The following is a 17,873-nucleotide window of genomic DNA, read 5'->3' as shown; positions in this document are numbered from 1 at the left end:
ATTAGTTTTTAATTATGTGGGTAGACATTTCACATAACATAATTAATTATATTATATAAAAATATATTTAATTAAGTAAAAAACTATTATAAAATGTAATTAATTCTTTTAAATAAAAAACATGACAACATAATAATAAGAAACTGATATTATTCATTATGGATGATAATTTATCTACATATTCATGTTTTTGAAATGTTTTGAATCTTTTGAATTGTTGAGGTAAGATTAATTATTAATAAATAAATAACATCATATTACTGAAATTTATAATAAAATAATAAAAGTTTTATAATTAGAATCAATTATTTAATTTAGATTAGCAACTTTTTAATAATCACATAATGGCCTCTGCTATGGAACAGCAACAACAACAACAACAACAAACTACTTTAGAATTTTATCAGGCAATGGCTGATTTTAAAAACATGTTTCCACAAATGGATGATGATGTGATTGAGGTAAGTTATTTAATAAAAATATTAAGCTATATTATATATCATAAAAAAATCTTCATTTTAAATATATTATGATATATAATATTCAATTCTTTATTGAAATAATATTGAATAATATATTGAACTTTTTAAAAACTTTTATAAAAAAAATACTAATATTCACTTTTAAAAATATTTAATATAAATTTTTAAAACAGATAGAATATATTATAGAATATATATTAATTAATAATAATATTTAAAATCAAATATTAATTTTTATTTGTAAATATTCTTTTATATATTTAAAACAAAATTATATTATAAGATTGAATATTATTACTTAAAAATGAAATACATTAAAAAAAATTTAATTTTTTTAATGACAAAGAATTTCTATTAAATAAGAAAACAGAATATTAGAGTATTTTTATTAGTATGATAATACTTGCAATAATTTTTGTAATTATATAAAACAATCATATTATTTAGCATTTAAAAACATACAAATTAATAATCAATTAAAAATTAAAAAATTTCGTAATTTATTTAAATCTTTTAGGCTGTATTAAGATCTAATCAAGGAGCTGTAGATACAACAATTGATCAGTTACTTACTATGAGTACAGATAATGAAAATGAAAAAATTAGGAGTGAATTAGAACAAAATGAAAAATCACCAAGTACTTCTAAGTCATACAAAATAGATTCAACAATATCTTCAAAAAGTATACGTAAATGGCAACCTGCTTTATTAGGACCATTGCCAGATACATTTCTTCGACTTCCCCAAGTTTCTGAAGATAGTTTAGATTCCTCTTATTTACAAGAAAATTCAATGATAGAAGATGAAAGAATTGCTATGTTTCTTCAAAATGAAGAATTTATGGCTGAATTACGTTGGAATGAAGACTTTCTGTCAACTTTAGAAAATGGTTTGTAATAGGCAATAATAATTTTTATAATATAAGAAAATATAATATAAGAAAATTAAGAAAAATATAAAATTGCAACTATATATATATATTTTATATATATATATATATATTTTTATTATAGATACAAAAATTCAAGGAACAACTCTTGAGAAATGTGATAGTCAAATTGGTCATGATGATGAAGATCTTTTTAAAGAAAGACTAAAAAATATGGGCAAAAGTATATAATACTTTCTACAATTTATTATTATCATTATTATTAAATTATTATATAATAATTTTATATATATATAAAAATTATAAAATTTATTTCATTTTTATTATTTTTATTATGTTTCAGTGTCTCGACGTAAGTTTGCACAACTTACTAAAGTATTTACACGCAGTAAAAAACGAGGAGGTAGACAGTTATTACCTCCAACAGCTTCCTGTGACGACTTATTAGATTCAGAAGAATCATCTAGATTTCAGTCTTAGAAATTAGAACAGAACTTAATTTGTCAGGAAAAACAATTACAAACAATTCCAATTGATACTTACAGTAATTTATCCAGTTCAGAAGCAAAAAAGAAGCATATCCGTATTAATATTAATAATTGAATGGAAAATTATAAAAAAGATTTAGATGATAATAGTATTATTATTGTGGATTATATATTTAAATTAGAATTATTTATATTCCATACAGTTAATTTACATAATAATTACTAAATTATTTAAATAACTTCAATTCAAAAACACAGAAAGATCAAAAAATATAAAGATAATAGCATAGATGTCTAAAAAAATGCAAAGTTACAGAATATTACTTATTTTAATAATGTAATATGAATAAGTACACGTTCTAAATACTAACAGTACAATAATTACAACAGTCATATTGTTGAAATAAGAATTTATTAAATTTTGTTAAAAAATATGAATTTTTTTAATGTGACATTTTATAGCTTTACAATATATTTTATTTATAATTCATATTATTTATATTATCTGTAATTTATTATTGGTATTAATTTAAAAAATTTATAGTTTTTCATAATTTATATTTATTTAAAACAAAATGTTTATAATTTTTGAATTTATAAAAACAATATTGTTAAAATATAGAATAAATAATTTATGAATATCAAATGAATAATAATAAAAAAATTATTATCCAAAGCTATAATAAACACTTAAAATAAAATTTAAAATTGACAAATTTGTTTCTTAATATTTAATTTTTATATAAATTTTTAATAATATGAAGGTAGATTTTTTTTTATATTGCTACATACAATAATAATGCTTTTTTATTTATAAATATATTTTTGAAAAACTCCTATCTATTTAAAAGTTGTAAACATAATAAATTCTAGTCTGTTCATCTAGCCAATAATTATTTAATCATAAATATTAAAGATTGCAATTATATAAATCATTGATATAAAAAATATTTATATATAAGTATAATTAAATATAATATATGGAGAAGCAAAAATTTAGAACTGTTGAATTTTAATATAAAAAAAAAATAGTAAAATCTCCATATTCATGGTTTTACATATTTATGCTTGGATACAATCTCAAAAAATTAAATAAATTCTTGAATTCCTATTAGAATCTACTAGAACCATATCTACCAGAATTATACAACATAAATAATTCTAGATATAATTCTGATATAAATAATGCATCACATATCTTCATTATTCACTTTATTTCATCTATCATATAATGTTGTATAAATATTATTATATTGCTGTTTTTTAATATATAATTTTTATTGTTTTTCATTATTATTCATTACTATTTAATTGTTAGATTTTATTATTAATTATTTTTCTTAAAATTTAATAATTAATAAATTAAATTTTATTATAAGTATATATAATTTATATATTATAATGATGTATATTATTCGCAAATCTTGAGACTTATCTCTATGGATATGGAGAGTTCACTATAAACTATGTCTCTTTAATAAGTCAAAATTTATTTTATATATTACTGTATTTTTATTTTCTCATTATTGTAATATATATAATACAAGTTACAAAAGGATTATGAAAATAAAATAAATTTATAGCATATAATTATAACTGTTTTTAACATTTAAAGCTATTTTTTTATAAAGCACATAACATTATTCATTGTATAATTTGATATTTTTTTATACATTAATAATGAAAAATATGAAACAAAAATATTTAACTATCACATTATAATTAATCAATTCAATGATACATTATGAAATATTATGTATCAGATTGTTTAAAGAATACTCTAGCCCCAGATAAACTATAATAGAGCAGTTGAAATTCAGCACTCCTTTCACCTAAGCGTTTTAATGTTAATGCCCTTGTTTGTTGCAATTTTTCATCTCCATGAATGTTTTTATTACCCTCTGCAATTTGTTTTTCAGCATTTATATATTGTTCGACTGTTTTAAACCAATGTAAACTATCCAATTCTGATGACTGATTTAAAAGGGCATTTAGATAAGCAATTCCCATTGCAAAACCATCATCGGTAAAAGCTGCACCTATTTGATTTTTCTTAAACATTTTTTCTTTATTTGATATCGAGTTATCAACAAAACTTAATGTTAATGGTGGTACAATAGCATAAAATTGTTGCAAATGATGTGATTCAGTATCTCGAAAAGCAGATGCAAATACATCGACAAGAAGTTTGAAATATTGTATACCTTCTGTGAAATGTCGTACTAAATTTGCAATATCATTTTCTAAGCATTTTGCTGCTGCTTGAGTTGTTGCACTATAATTTAAATTTTTACACATTAATTCAAATGGTATAGATGAATCTATATTTGGCAAGAATGAAACAGCATTTGAACTAGCATGTAATCCACCAGATCTGATTAATCGTACATAGCCCAATGCATTTCCAATATGAGTTATTAATTGTCGAAATTGATCTAAATAACTTAGACCATCAGGTGTCATACCTAATTTTCTGATTCCTTTTTGGAACTTTTCTGCTCTTTCATATGTATAAGGTGTTGTTCCATTTTCTCTCTGAGTTTTAATAAATCTTATATCTCGCATTAATCTTGATTTTATATGTTCATCAAAAAGAAATTGTGAAAATGTATGTAATTTTATACGAAGAAATTGATAAACAAAGTTAACTGTTGTACTCATAATACCAGTTCCATGTGTTCTAATAGAATTTGCTATATGTCGAATTCCAATGGTGTTTAAATGCTTATTGTTACTAGTATGTTCAATGAATGTTTGAGTGTTTAAATTATACAAATATTTTGAAACAAATACATGAATGTTTCTCATAATTTCTAATGCATCCAAACCTTGTTCCAAGGTTTGTGTAGGCAAGGGATTTTGAACAGTATCGAGATTTAATTTATAATGTGCCAAAGCATGCATCATTCGATATGTTCTCCAATCATGCAATGCCACTGTAGTGAGATTATAAAACATATCATCAAGATAATGTTCGATAAATCTTTTGGCATATATCATACTATTTGCTAAAGGTAGAGGTAGTGATCGCACTATTCTTCCACCATCTTTTGCTCCAATATTAAATGGATTTGTGGAATTCAACTTTAAATGCTCATGAACGTGAAGCCTTAAATTAGTTTCAATCTCATGGCAAACAGGTTCTAATATATTTTTGGTTAACATTTCTTTTAATTGCGTAATTCTTTTTTGTTTTAAATTTATTCCTTCTTGTTCGCTTATAGTACTGTTAAATGCATTGAATAAATGAACTATATGATTTATATTTAAATTACTATCTGTTACAGAAGAAAAGTAAGCTGGAATTATATTCTGGTGATACAATAATATAGAATAATCACAGAGATCTATAATAATATTATGCAACTCAGCAATAATATCATAGTTATTTAATGAAAAACGTAATTTCACCATATCCTCTTCTTTGAAAGTATCTGTTAATTGATTAGCACATGCTAAAGCACATCTAATTATTAATCTCCTATCTGCACTTGGTGGTCCATTTAATAATCTCATACTTAAACCCACTAATGATAATGAGTCTAATTTTTCTTTGCTATAACCTTTATCTTTCTGAATCAAACTTTTACGTGCAGTTTCTAATGTAATTAATATATAGTAACTTAAATATTGTAATACTTGACTTTGTGATTGCACTATAACTGGTCCCAAAATGTAAAATGTAGTCTGTAAAGATTTTTGTACTTCTATTAATCTACAAATTAATTGGACAGTATTGCGATTCATTGGTTTAATAAGAATTGCATGCATATTTATTATAAAAGATATGATTTCTTTAATTTGAGATAAAAGAGCAACTAAATCAACTAATAAAGATTGTTTTTGTCCAATATCTGAAATTTGAAGACTTGTTTTCATTAAAATACTTTGCATATCAATGCACCATGTTACTGCTTTCTGAATTAAACTATTTACAGTTTGCGAAAGTTTCTGTATTCTTGAACATAATATTTTTTCTCCTACTTGTTGATTAATAGTATTTCCAGCTTCCTTTGGCAAAAAATCACTTAAAAATTTACTTGGAATCCATATAACATTCCCAATTAAATTTACAGCATAGAATTTTTTATTATTTTCAAGCACCCTTTTAATTAATCTTTTATCACAGGTACCAAATAATTTTGTTATTATAACAATACCAATATTTATTTCAATCCAATTTTTATTTAATGAAACATAATCATTTGGTTTATTTTCTATATCTATTATTAAATTTTTTAGATAATTAGTAATATGTTCACTCATTATAGGTCCTTTATTTACATCCATTACATTTTCTATTGTTTTAGAAAATAAAACTTTCTTTAATAAATTTTCTTGTAAATCTTTCAATAACTTATTGAACACATGTAGTTTAGATTCATTTATACCAAATTGTGATGGATTATGCATAATAGAACGTACATTCATTCTATATTTTTTCCATTGCTCTTGTAATGATGGTTGAGATTCAACAATTTCATCTAATGTTAAAACAATTATAAACAAATCAATAAAATGTTCTATTAATACAGGTAAATATATATCATTAGAATCACTGGCTAGATTAGATAATTGTTCTGTTGTTAAATGTGTAACTGTCCATATTCTATTTACAAAAACAAATAAATCTTGCAAATCAGATAAAAGAGATGTGATATTATTCTGATTATTTTCTGTTCCTTTTTCTCCATGAGTAAACAATTTTTTATAAAATGTTTTAGCTTCCATTACAAGAAGTCTAATTTCTCTGCAAGTACCAGCAACTGCAGCAAGTAATTTTGATAAAAATTTATTTTCCATTTCTATTAAACTTATCAAGCTAATATCCTCAACAGGTTTATATACAAGCCGAAGAGGGCCTTCCATAAAATATTCTAATGTAGAATCTTTTTTCCATGTTTGCTTTGCTAAATTTTCGAAAAATTGTCCATATTTTCGCAAATGTATTGAACCTGCCGTTTTATATATTGTTTCGTCTTTTTTCGTATTCCATGTTGACGATTCTATCATTATCGCTTGTTATATATTAGTAATGCTATATAAAATATTATTTTTATCAACAAATAAAATTTAATTTTTAAATTAGTATATCTTTCAATAATTCACGCATAATAATGTTTCATTATAATTTCAGCATTACTTTTCATAAACAATATCTTTAAGAACTTTTGAGTACTACACTGTTATTTCTTCCATGTTTATAAAAAAACAATTTGTACAATATGCATATAAAAAGTTAATAAGTAACACTATTATACTCTGTCCAATGAGACGAGTCAAAAGATATAAATAAAACTATATGATTAAAATCTTGAGATAGTAAGATTGGTTAACAATATTGAAAAAATAAAAATTTACTGTGCGAAGTTTAATATATAAAAGACAAAATAAAATACGAATCAAGAATTTATTTACTTTAAAATAAAATTTAAAATAAAACTTTAAAAATTAAATTTTTTATTTTTATGGCTTTTATAAATATTGACATATAGAATTTGAAAATAATTATTAATTATTGAAATTCAATAATTTAAAAGTTATTTACAAAATTGCAAAATTTTAGGAATTTTTACTAGTTACACAATACAATAATTCAAAATATTGACATATAAAAAATTTAAAACGCGATAATTTAATGTTTGATATTATTTTGAAAAGTTAGAAGAATTAATTTATTAAATGAGATATAAAAAAAAAATCTTTAAAAAAATAGAAATTGCAAATTAATGATTTTTCTTAAAAAGCGTTGACTATTTTTTCCGCTAAAGAAAATTTTGTTATTAATTAATTTTTTAGCGGAAATGCAGTTTTCGGCGGAACGGTTGAATAGATATAGAGGTCGCTATAGATCTCTCACTAAATATGCAATGTATGTGAATTGACATAATGTGTGCATATTTTTGATAGCGTGCATTAAAGAACCGCGACAATTCAGAGTTAAAAAAAATGGATACATCAAATGATTCAAATGTGTATAGGTTAGAAGGAACTGATAAAAATCAAGTAGGAGGTTTAATTATTCGAAAAAAGTCTTCTGATCATACATTTAAAAAACCTCAAGTATCTGTTTTGGGTCTTGATAAGCTTGCAAAACGAAAAAGACAAGAAAATTTGCAAGAAAATAACTTAAAATCTAATTCAAATTCACCAAAGTCAGAAGTTAAAGAAAGAAAATATCGATCTTATGCTGAAGAAACTCCAACTCATACTGGAGGAGTGAATTCTGAAGCACAACAAAGATTAGAAGCGCGATTAAAACATCAAAGATTAAGTGCACAGGACAAACATCATAAACATAATTATAGAGATAGAGATAGGCATAGAGATAGAGAAAGGAGTAGAAGTAGAGATAGTGTTAGAGATAGTAATAGACAAACACCTTTAAGATTTAAAGATGAACCACAAACTCCAATATTTAAAACAAAAGTAAATATATAATTTTTTATATAAATTTATTATCAAATTGTTTTAAATAATTAATAATACATAAATTTTACTGTAAATAAAAAGGTTAATGAGAATTTGCTATTGTATTATATTATAAGATTTTGCTATTATATTATATTATATTATAGGATTCAACATCCAGAAGCAATTGGGATGATGATGAAGATGAAGAGCCAAGAAAATCCAGTTGGGATCATCCGACACCTAATATTTATAATAGTAAAGATGGTAGAGATAGTATTAGAAGTGAATTTACACCTTCATATAAATATAATTCATGGAATAGAGATCGAAAAGCTAGTGGTGCTACACCTAGTATTGAGGGAGAGGAAAAAGAATTATGGGAAGAAGAACAACAAAGGTATTGTAATATTTGTAATTTAAAAAATTTTTTTTTATTTGTATATTTCTTATATTATATTATATTATATAACATTATATTTATATATATTAAGAAATAAATATTTATTTTTAGATTAGACAGAGAATGGTATGGTTTAGATGATGGAGAAAATCATGCATTTGCTGATGTATCTGAAGAATATACACGTAAAAAAGAAATGGAGCTAGAAGCAAAGAGACAAAAACGTCTTTCAGCACAACAAAGACAAATTAACAAGGATAATGAATTATGGGAACGCAATAGAATGTTAACATCTGGTGTTGTAAGTTCTTTAGATCATGATGATGATCCTGATGATGAAGGGGAAACTAGAGTACATCTCTTAGTTCATAATGTTGTTCCACCATTTTTAGATGGTAAAATATCTTTTTTACAATTGATAATTTTATTTATAAAATATTATAAATAAATATATTAAATATTAATTTATTACGATTTTGTATATAAATATATATTTAATCAAAATATATTATTTATTAGGTCGAATTGTATTTACTAAACAACCAGAACCTGTTGTACCTGTGCGTGATCCTACTTCTGATATGGCTCTTGTAGCAAGAAAAGGATCAGCTTTAGTACGTGCATATCGTGAACAAAAAGAAAGAAAAAGAGCACAAAAAAAACATTGGGAATTAGCTGGAACTCATATTGGTAATATTATGGGAGTACGTGATAGACATAAAGATGATAGAGAAGATCCAGGACAAGAAACTGATTTTAAAGCTGGTCAAAAATATGCTCGTCATATACGAAGTGATGAAGTTACTGGAGAAGCTAAATACAGATCTATTCAATATCAAAGAAGAAGTCTTCCAGTATTTGCAGTACGACAAGAATTATTAAATGTAATTAGAGAAAATAGTGTCGTAGTTATTGTTGGAGAAACTGGAAGTGGAAAAACTACACAATTAACTCAATATCTTCATGAAGATGGTTATAGTCATTATGGTATAATTGGATGTACGCAACCTCGAAGAGTAGCTGCTATGTCTGTGGCAAAAAGAGTTTCTGATGAAATGGCTACTACTTTAGGAGATAAAGTTGGTTATGCTATTCGTTTTGAAGATTGCACTTCAAAAGATGTATGTCATATTTTTAGATTAATACAATTTTAGAATTTTTAAAATAATTGAATAAGTTTAAAATAAATATTTTTAAATAATTTTATATTTATTTACAGACTGTTATTAAATATATGACTGATGGTATTTTATTAAGAGAAAGTTTAAGAGAAGGGGATTTAGATCGGTATAGTGTAATCATTATGGATGAAGCTCATGAAAGATCTTTATCCACTGATGTTTTATTTGGTTTACTAAGAGAGGTAAATATATAATTTCATTATAAAAATAATATATTTTTGTATATTTTAAATCACTTATATAAAAAAATATACAGGTTGTAGCTCGACGGCATGATTTGAAATTAATCGTAACATCTGCTACAATGGATTCTAGCAAATTTTCAGCATTTTTCGGAAATGCTGCAACATTCCAAATTCCAGGTCGTACATTTCCAGTTGAAGTATTACATGCAAAAAATCCAGTAGAAGATTATGTCGATGCTGCAGTAAAACAAGTGTTACAAATTCATTTACAACCTCGATCCGGCGATGTATTAGTATTTATGCCCGGTCAAGAAGATATTGAAGTTACTTGTGAAGCTTTAAAAGAACGTTTAGCAGAAATCGAATCAGCTCCTCCACTTTCTATTTTACCTATTTATTCGCAATTGCCTTCAGATTTACAAGCTAAAATTTTTCAACGTTCAGAAGGAGGTTTACGAAAATGTGTTGTAGCAACAAATATAGCTGAAACTTCTTTAACTGTTGATGGAATTGTATTTGTTGTCGACTCAGGATATTGCAAATTGAAAGTTTATAATCCACGAATTGGTATGGATGCTTTACAAGTATATCCTGTATCTAGAGCTAATGCTGATCAAAGAGCAGGAAGAGCAGGACGTACTGGTCCTGGTACTTGTTATAGATTATATACACGAAGACAATATTTAGATGAATTATTATTAACTGGCGTTCCGGAAATACAACGAACCAATTTAGCAAATACTGTTTTATTATTGAAGTCTTTAGGTGTCCAGGATTTATTGGCCTTTCATTTTATGGATCCACCACCACAAGATAATATATTAAATTCTCTATATCAATTATGGATTTTGGGTGCATTAGATCATACAGGACGTTTAACGCCTTTAGGACGACAAATGGCTGAGTTTCCATTAGATCCACCTCAATGTCAAATGCTCATTGTTGCTTCTCAACTTGGTTGTACTGCAGATATACTTATTATAGGTAAATATGTAAAATATATTATAAAAATTATATATTAATAATAATAATTATAATATATAATATAATATATAATATATTATAATATACTATAATAATATATAATTGATTATAATATATAAATTATGATCAGTATTTTTTAAAAATAGCAGAAGTAAAAATTTATATCATGAACTAAATCTTTTATCTTTTTTTTTCTTTTAACCTTAGTCTTTCATCTTTATTTTAATTTTTATGCATAATGAATATTTTTCATATAATATAAAATATTTTTCAGTTTCTATGTTATCAGTGCCTTCGATATTTTATCGACCAAAAGGTCGCGAAGAAGATTCCGATTCAGCTAGAGAAAAATTTCAAGTACCAGAATCTGATCATTTAACATATCTTAATGTATACAATCAATGGAAAGCAAATGGTTATTCCAGTTCTTGGTGTAATGATCATTTTATCCATGCAAAAGCTATGCGTAAAGTCAGAGAAGTTCGACAACAACTTGAAGAAATTTTAAAACAACAAAAAATGGAAGTTGTAAGTTGTGGTACTGATTGGGATATTGTACGAAAATGTATTTGTTCAGCATATTTCCATCAAGCAGCCCGTTTAAAAGGTATTGGTGAATATGTAAATTGTCGTACTGGAATGCCGTGCCATTTACATCCAACATCAGCTTTGTTCGGAATGGGCTTCACACCAGATTATGTAGTGTATCATGAACTTGTAATGACTGCTAAGGAATACATGCAATGCGTAACTGCTGTTGATGGCCACTGGTTGGCAGAATTAGGTCCTATGTTCTTTAGCGTTAAAGAAACTGGACGAAGTGGACGAGCAAAGAGACGGCAAGCTATGCAACATTTACACGAAATGGAAGGACAAATGAAAGAAGCAGAAGAAGAAATGAAAGCTCGAGCGCAAGAACAACTTGAACGTGAACAAGCTTCAATCAGAAAGTAAGTTTGTCATTGTCAAGAATTTTTAATATTTTATACTTTCTTAGCATTTTATATGATTGATTTATGACTATTTACTATTATTTAACATTATTTATAGAAAAGAGATATTAACACCAGGTATTAGAGAACCAGGAACACCTGCTCCTTATCGAAAAACTCCAAGTAGATTGGGATTATAATTTTTCAAAATGTATATATTTTTATTATTAAATAATATTAGAAGAATGTATTGTAAGTTATAAGATTCAAATAATTTAATGATAAATATTTCCGTATTTGTAATTTTAAATATGTATTATTAAACATGTATATATATTTTATATGTAAATATATACATTTCTAATAAAAATTAATATACAATTAATATTTAATGTTTTTGAATTAAATTATATTAGAATATTTATTTGAGAAAAAATCATTCTAATTAAAACATTTTATTCTAAATATTAGGTATATATAAGTTTTTAATGAACTAATAAATATATAAATATTTTTTATCTTTTATTAGATGTTATAATGAAAATAATTATAATTTATTATATTTATTATTACTATAAATTTAAGTATATCTTTATGACATATTATAAAATTAATATTAAAAAAAAAAACATTAAAATATATCAATTTGACCATCATAAGAAAATATCATTAATAAAGAATTGTTAATGAAATAAAAAAACATGATAAGATTTTTTTATTCAATATGTTTTATTAATTTGGATGTAGATATATTTCCATATCAATTACATATAAATATGCTTATATTATACCAATTTTATTAGCAACATCAAGTGCATCATAATCACGAGTTAAGCGTACATATGCTTTCTTTTTACCATCTGGCCTAATTAAAGTATTAACTTTAGCCACATCAACATCATACAATTTTTTAATAGAGGCTTTGATGTGATATTTATTAGCACGAGTATGTACAATAAAAACTAATGTGTTGTTATCTTCAATTTTTTTCATAGCAGCTTCAGTGGTCAAAGGGAATTTAATAATATTAAATGCATCCATACTATAAGAAAAAATTTTTTAAATACTAAAAATTAATGTATATATAAGAAATTAAATGATATATTTAAATAAAAAAATAATAGATAATAAATTTAATAGAAAATAAAAAAAATAAAAGATAGAAGAATTATTAATATTTACCGATTTCTGTTTGGAACTGATTTTCTAGCATATTTTGGATTCCTTGGTGGTCTAAATGTTTTTGGTCGATAGAAATGCACAGATGTTCTTATTTTTCTTACTCTTGATCCATGAACTCCTTTCAATATCTGAATAAATATATTATAAATATATTATTTATATGATAAATTAACAATTATATATTTCAAATAATTTTAATATATCAGTAATAAACTAAATTTTTATCATAATTATTCAATGAGATTCCCTGATAAGTCATCATAAAAATTATGATTTATTTAAATTTCATCTTAATTTATAAACTTTTTTTATTAAGAGTTATTTATATTTATTAAAGAAAAAACCTTTTTTTGAGCTTTAAGTGCTTTCTGAAGTGGTACAGCTGGTTTTCCACCTTTTGGTGTTTTCTTTGCAGGTTGAACATTTTTCTTAGGTTTTGCAACTACTGGTTTCGCAACAACTTTAGGTGCAGGTTTTGCTGTTGATTTTGTTATAGGTTTTGTTGAACTTGCAGATTTAGTAGTTGTTGCTTTTTTTGCAGTAGTAGATGTTTTTGCAGTTGGCTTTGTAACTTTTGATGTTGAAGCTGCAGTAGTTGGTTTTTTCTCAATTTTTTTCTCTGTTTTTTTTTCAGCTGATTTGTTAGCTAGAAAAAATAGAATAAATAATCAAAATATTATAATTAAATTATTATAATTATATTTTAAACAAATATTTATAACAAAGTTTTAAAAATAATATTATGAATATATTTAGGTTATAATAAACAAAATTTTTCATAAAAAATAAATTTATTAAATAACATCTTTTAAATTTATTATTTATATATGTATAACAAGTATTTTATAAATATAGGAATATAAAATATATATATATATATATATATGTATATATTTTATTCAAACAAAACACATACAAAACAAGTAATAAACCACATGGTTAAAGTTGAAATTGAACACGTGTTTATTAATTCAATTTTTTATATCACTTCATAAATTTTTATTAATCATCTTTTACAAATTTAAAAAATAGTTTTCAAATTATTATTAAAAGAAATTAAAATTTTTTTATTAACAATTTTTAAATGTACCTGACTTATCCGTGGGCTTCGATTTAGGAGCCATTTTGCTAAAAAGAAAGGGAATTTTAACCGGAAATATATGTATAGAGAATCACTAACTAAACTACGTTAATCATTTATATGTAAATTCAATATTATAAAATAGAAATTTATTTGTATTCACAATACATACAAAAGTTATACTTTTTAAAATGTTTAATTATTCAATTTATTATAGTAAATTAGTTATATTTTATAATTTAATTTATATAAAATTATTTCAATATTATAATCTAATTTATTTATAAATTTTAATTGTATATTTTATACTTAGTTATCCCATAAAAATTTGAATAATTTACTAATATCATTTTAATACAAATATCATTTTAATTACAATATATTTAATTTAATTTTTTTAAAATAAGATTGATAACATATGTAATGTACATCTGTCGTAGCAACCAATGTTTTCATTTAGTTTAAATTTACTTATTAATAGTAGCAAGTAACAAGAATCGTTTTTCTAGGTCTCGTAACTATTATAATTATTTAATACAAAATAAGCATAAAATAAATAATACATATAAAATCCTTAAATATATATTATATTTATCTTTTTTTAAATTTTAAAATAAAATTTATATAATTTAAATAATTATAATTAAATTAATTGTATGTTTATAAATAATATTGAATTTTATATGTAATTATATATTATAAATTTAGAATATAAATAATATTAAAAAATATTAAATTATAATTAATAGTATCAAATAGTATATAGTGTAAATGTTGGAAACACGATCAGCTATTTATAAAATAATGGAAGTGGCGCGAGATGATAGACAGGTATAATTTCCAAATTTTATTTTATATAATATAAATAATTAAAAAAAGCTTAAACAATTATATAATTAATAAAATTTAAAATTAAATTAATCTTTTAAAATATTCAATAAGAATCAATTTTGAATTTGTAAATTAATTTGATGATTTTATTAATGATTATTATAATTATTATAATATATATTATAATATATATTATATATATATATTATTATATAATAGTATATATATATACTATTAATAATATATATAATTATTATTAATAATATAATTAAATTTATTAGAATATTTTATAAATTTTTAATTAATATAATTATTTTTATTATTAATATTCGATTAATATTTTATTTCATATTAATAAATGAATTATATGTATTTATAAATTAAGTAATTAAATAAATTCATATTTTATAGATTAATAAATGGCCATACCCGTTTTCATTTGAAATGACAGAATATAATGAAAGAGATTTTAATACAATTGTTAAACATTCATGTAAAACTAAAAATTTAACTTCGAAAATTGCAAAAGCAATTATAATTGGTGATGTTTCAGTTGGAAAATCATGTCTAATAAATCGGTAATCATGTTTATCATATAAAATTATATATATATATATATTTCATATATTTCATAATATATACGATAAAATATATTAATATGAATTTATTGTAAGTTATAAAATTTATTGTAAGTTATATATTATTGTTAAATTAAATAAATATCATTTACATTTCAGATTTTGTCACAAAATATTTGACAATAATTATAAAGCAACAATTGGTGTAGATTTTGAAGTAGAAAAATTTGATATTCTTGGCGTACCTTTTCATTTACAAATGTGCGTTCATTTAGATTAAAAATATTTTATTGTAATTTTTTAATGTTTCTGAGATAAATAAACTTCACAATATTTATAATTTAAAATTAATATTATTATAATATTAATAATCGATATTATATATATTAAAAATTATAAAACACTCTTTATATAGTGCATTATTATATTATTATTTTATTATTATGAAGTAATTTTTAATATATTTTGACTGAAATATGTGATAAAAATTTCAGATGGGATACAGCAGGTCAAGAAAGATTTAAATCTATAGCTGCATCTTATTACAGAAATTCAAATGGTATAATGAATATTTGTCATATATTATAAATATGAAAATTAAAATATCATAAAAAATGTTTAATAAAACATAAAAAATTTATATATTATATAAAAAATGTATATATTTCAGTGATCATGATAGTTTTTGATTTGGCTAATTTAATATCATTAGGACATTGCGAACAATGGTTAAATGAAGCTGCTCAAAGTAATACAGAACCATGTCATATATTTTTAATAGGGACAAAACAAGATTTATTGGTAATTGCATGATTTATTAATAGAAATCAAAATAAGCAACTAATTAGATTTTATTAAATTATATATTTATTATTTTTTATTAAATTATATATATAAATTAATAAAGAAACTATTTTATAATTTGAATTTGTTTAAATATTTATATAGAAAATTAATTATAAATCTTTTTTGTAATCAGTAATATTTAAAGTATATTAATTATTTTATGTTATTATATAAAAAACTATTTTGACCATAATAAATATTATGTTCATATTAATTATAAATTATAAATTAATATAATTATTCTATAACGAGAAATAAACGAGAAATAAAAAAAATATTTTTAGTCCAATGAAATATATAGAATAATAGAAAAACGAGCAGTTGAAGTAGCGCGGAAAATGAAAGCTGAATTTTGGGCAGTTTCCGCCAGAACTGGAGTCGGAATATCAGAACTATTCACAAGAGTAGCTGCATTATCTTTCCATTCCATAATTCTAAACGAATTGCAAAATACGAAGCCAGAATCAATTAACATTGGTTCAAATTTAATAAGTATGTATTTTATTGGATTATAATTATAAAGAATGAAAATATTTTACATAATCATCAATATTTATTAAATATTAAGAATTATTCAAAATAATAACTATATATTTATTATTTTAAATTAATTAATTTTATGAATAAAAGTTTATTAAAATAATAAATAAAAATATTAGATATAATAAATATATAAATTATATTAATATATAATATATAACAAATATATTAATATTAATTTATATATTGAATATATAAATTGATTTAATAGTTAATAATTAATTTAATATATTGAATAATATTTATAAATTAAGTATTAAATTTATTAAAAAATTATAAATTAGAATTATTATTAAATTAAAAATAATCAAAAATATGTTTATTTCAGTTTTAAATGATAAAAAGATGGGGATTCAAACGAGAAGAAGTATATGTTTTAAGTGTTCAACATAAACAATTAGATAGTTACGCAAAATATATACATATATTAAAAATATGACATTTTTTAAAAATTTATTATAATTATTTTAATTATAAGAAAATAAAAATTTATAATATTTGTAATATAATTTTTTATATTATTTACAAAAAATAATAATGTTAAATAATAATATATATACAATTATATTATATTATTTTTTTTTAATGATTTTAAAATTTCTCGAAAAATACTTTATTATTTTATTATATTTATTTATATATTTATTTTAAAATTCTACAATATTTATTTTAATCAATTTATTATATTTAATAATTTATTAAGAATAAATTATTTTTAATAAAAAAAAAGTAATTATATCTAAATCAAAAAATAGAAAAAATTTTATTGAAATTTATTATCAAATAACATATTAATTTTAATATATTAATATATTGATTTTCTATAAAAATCAAATTTATATAAAATTATTATATAAAT

At 22.1% G+C, this 17,873-nt stretch overlaps 5 protein-coding genes across 6 annotated transcripts; 3 read left to right on the top strand and 2 right to left on the bottom strand.

Moving 5' to 3' along the window:
- The first annotated feature begins 80 nt into the window (after positions 1-80).
- On the top strand, positions 81-3,450 carry LOC107999963 (CUE domain-containing protein 1). Of its 2 annotated transcripts, none has more exons than XM_017060037.3 (5): positions 81-222; positions 319-461; positions 1,000-1,372; positions 1,497-1,595; positions 1,716-3,450. In XM_017060037.3, exons 2-5 carry the CDS (start codon positions 345-347, stop codon positions 1,850-1,852), a joined length of 726 nt encoding a protein of 241 aa, XP_016915526.1. In that variant the 5' UTR covers positions 81-222; positions 319-344; the 3' UTR covers positions 1,853-3,450. The 2 variants fall into 2 exon arrangements, with proteins under 2 accessions (XP_016915526.1, XP_061934943.1); XM_062078959.1 differs by having other exon boundaries at positions 98-222; positions 300-461.
- LOC108000043 (WASH complex subunit 4) lies at positions 3,349-6,958 on the bottom strand. Its single transcript, XM_017060184.3, has one exon. It carries the CDS (start codon positions 6,871-6,873, stop codon positions 3,613-3,615), a length of 3,261 nt encoding a protein of 1,086 aa, XP_016915673.1. The 5' UTR covers positions 6,874-6,958; the 3' UTR covers positions 3,349-3,612.
- Positions 6,959-7,260: 302 nt separating this feature from the next.
- LOC108000041 (pre-mRNA-splicing factor ATP-dependent RNA helicase PRP16) lies at positions 7,261-12,341 on the top strand. The gene is made up of 8 exons (XM_017060178.3): positions 7,261-8,289; positions 8,439-8,671; positions 8,786-9,069; positions 9,194-9,795; positions 9,894-10,037; positions 10,112-11,024; positions 11,299-11,974; positions 12,075-12,341. Exons 1-8 carry the CDS (start codon positions 7,810-7,812, stop codon positions 12,154-12,156), a joined length of 3,414 nt encoding a protein of 1,137 aa, XP_016915667.1. The 5' UTR covers positions 7,261-7,809; the 3' UTR covers positions 12,157-12,341.
- Positions 12,342-12,666: 325 nt separating this feature from the next.
- On the bottom strand, positions 12,667-14,351 carry LOC107999947 (large ribosomal subunit protein uL23). Its single transcript, XM_017060017.3, has 4 exons — positions 14,229-14,351; positions 13,483-13,784; positions 13,139-13,266; positions 12,667-12,998 (listed from the first exon to the last, which is right to left on the bottom strand). The coding sequence occupies exons 1-4, from the start codon at positions 14,260-14,262 to the stop codon at positions 12,737-12,739; spliced, it is 726 nt and encodes a 241-aa protein (XP_016915506.1). The 5' UTR covers positions 14,263-14,351; the 3' UTR covers positions 12,667-12,736.
- A 132-nt stretch (positions 14,352-14,483) lies between these two features.
- On the top strand, positions 14,484-17,471 carry LOC133666627 (ras-related protein Rab-34-like). The gene is made up of 7 exons (XM_062078958.1): positions 14,484-15,050; positions 15,462-15,628; positions 15,788-15,889; positions 16,123-16,187; positions 16,299-16,429; positions 16,759-16,966; positions 17,343-17,471. The coding sequence occupies exons 1-7, from the start codon at positions 14,991-14,993 to the stop codon at positions 17,405-17,407; spliced, it is 798 nt and encodes a 265-aa protein (XP_061934942.1). The 5' UTR covers positions 14,484-14,990; the 3' UTR covers positions 17,408-17,471.
- The last annotated feature ends 402 nt before the right edge of the window (positions 17,472-17,873 follow it).

The sequence above is a fragment of the Apis cerana genome, linkage group LG8 (assembly GCF_029169275.1).
Source record: "Apis cerana isolate GH-2021 linkage group LG8, AcerK_1.0, whole genome shotgun sequence".
Lineage (NCBI taxonomy): Eukaryota > Metazoa > Arthropoda > Insecta > Hymenoptera > Apidae > Apis > Apis cerana.
The sequence above is the reverse complement of the archived record's forward strand: the minus strand, read 5'-3'. Positions and strand labels throughout refer to the sequence as shown.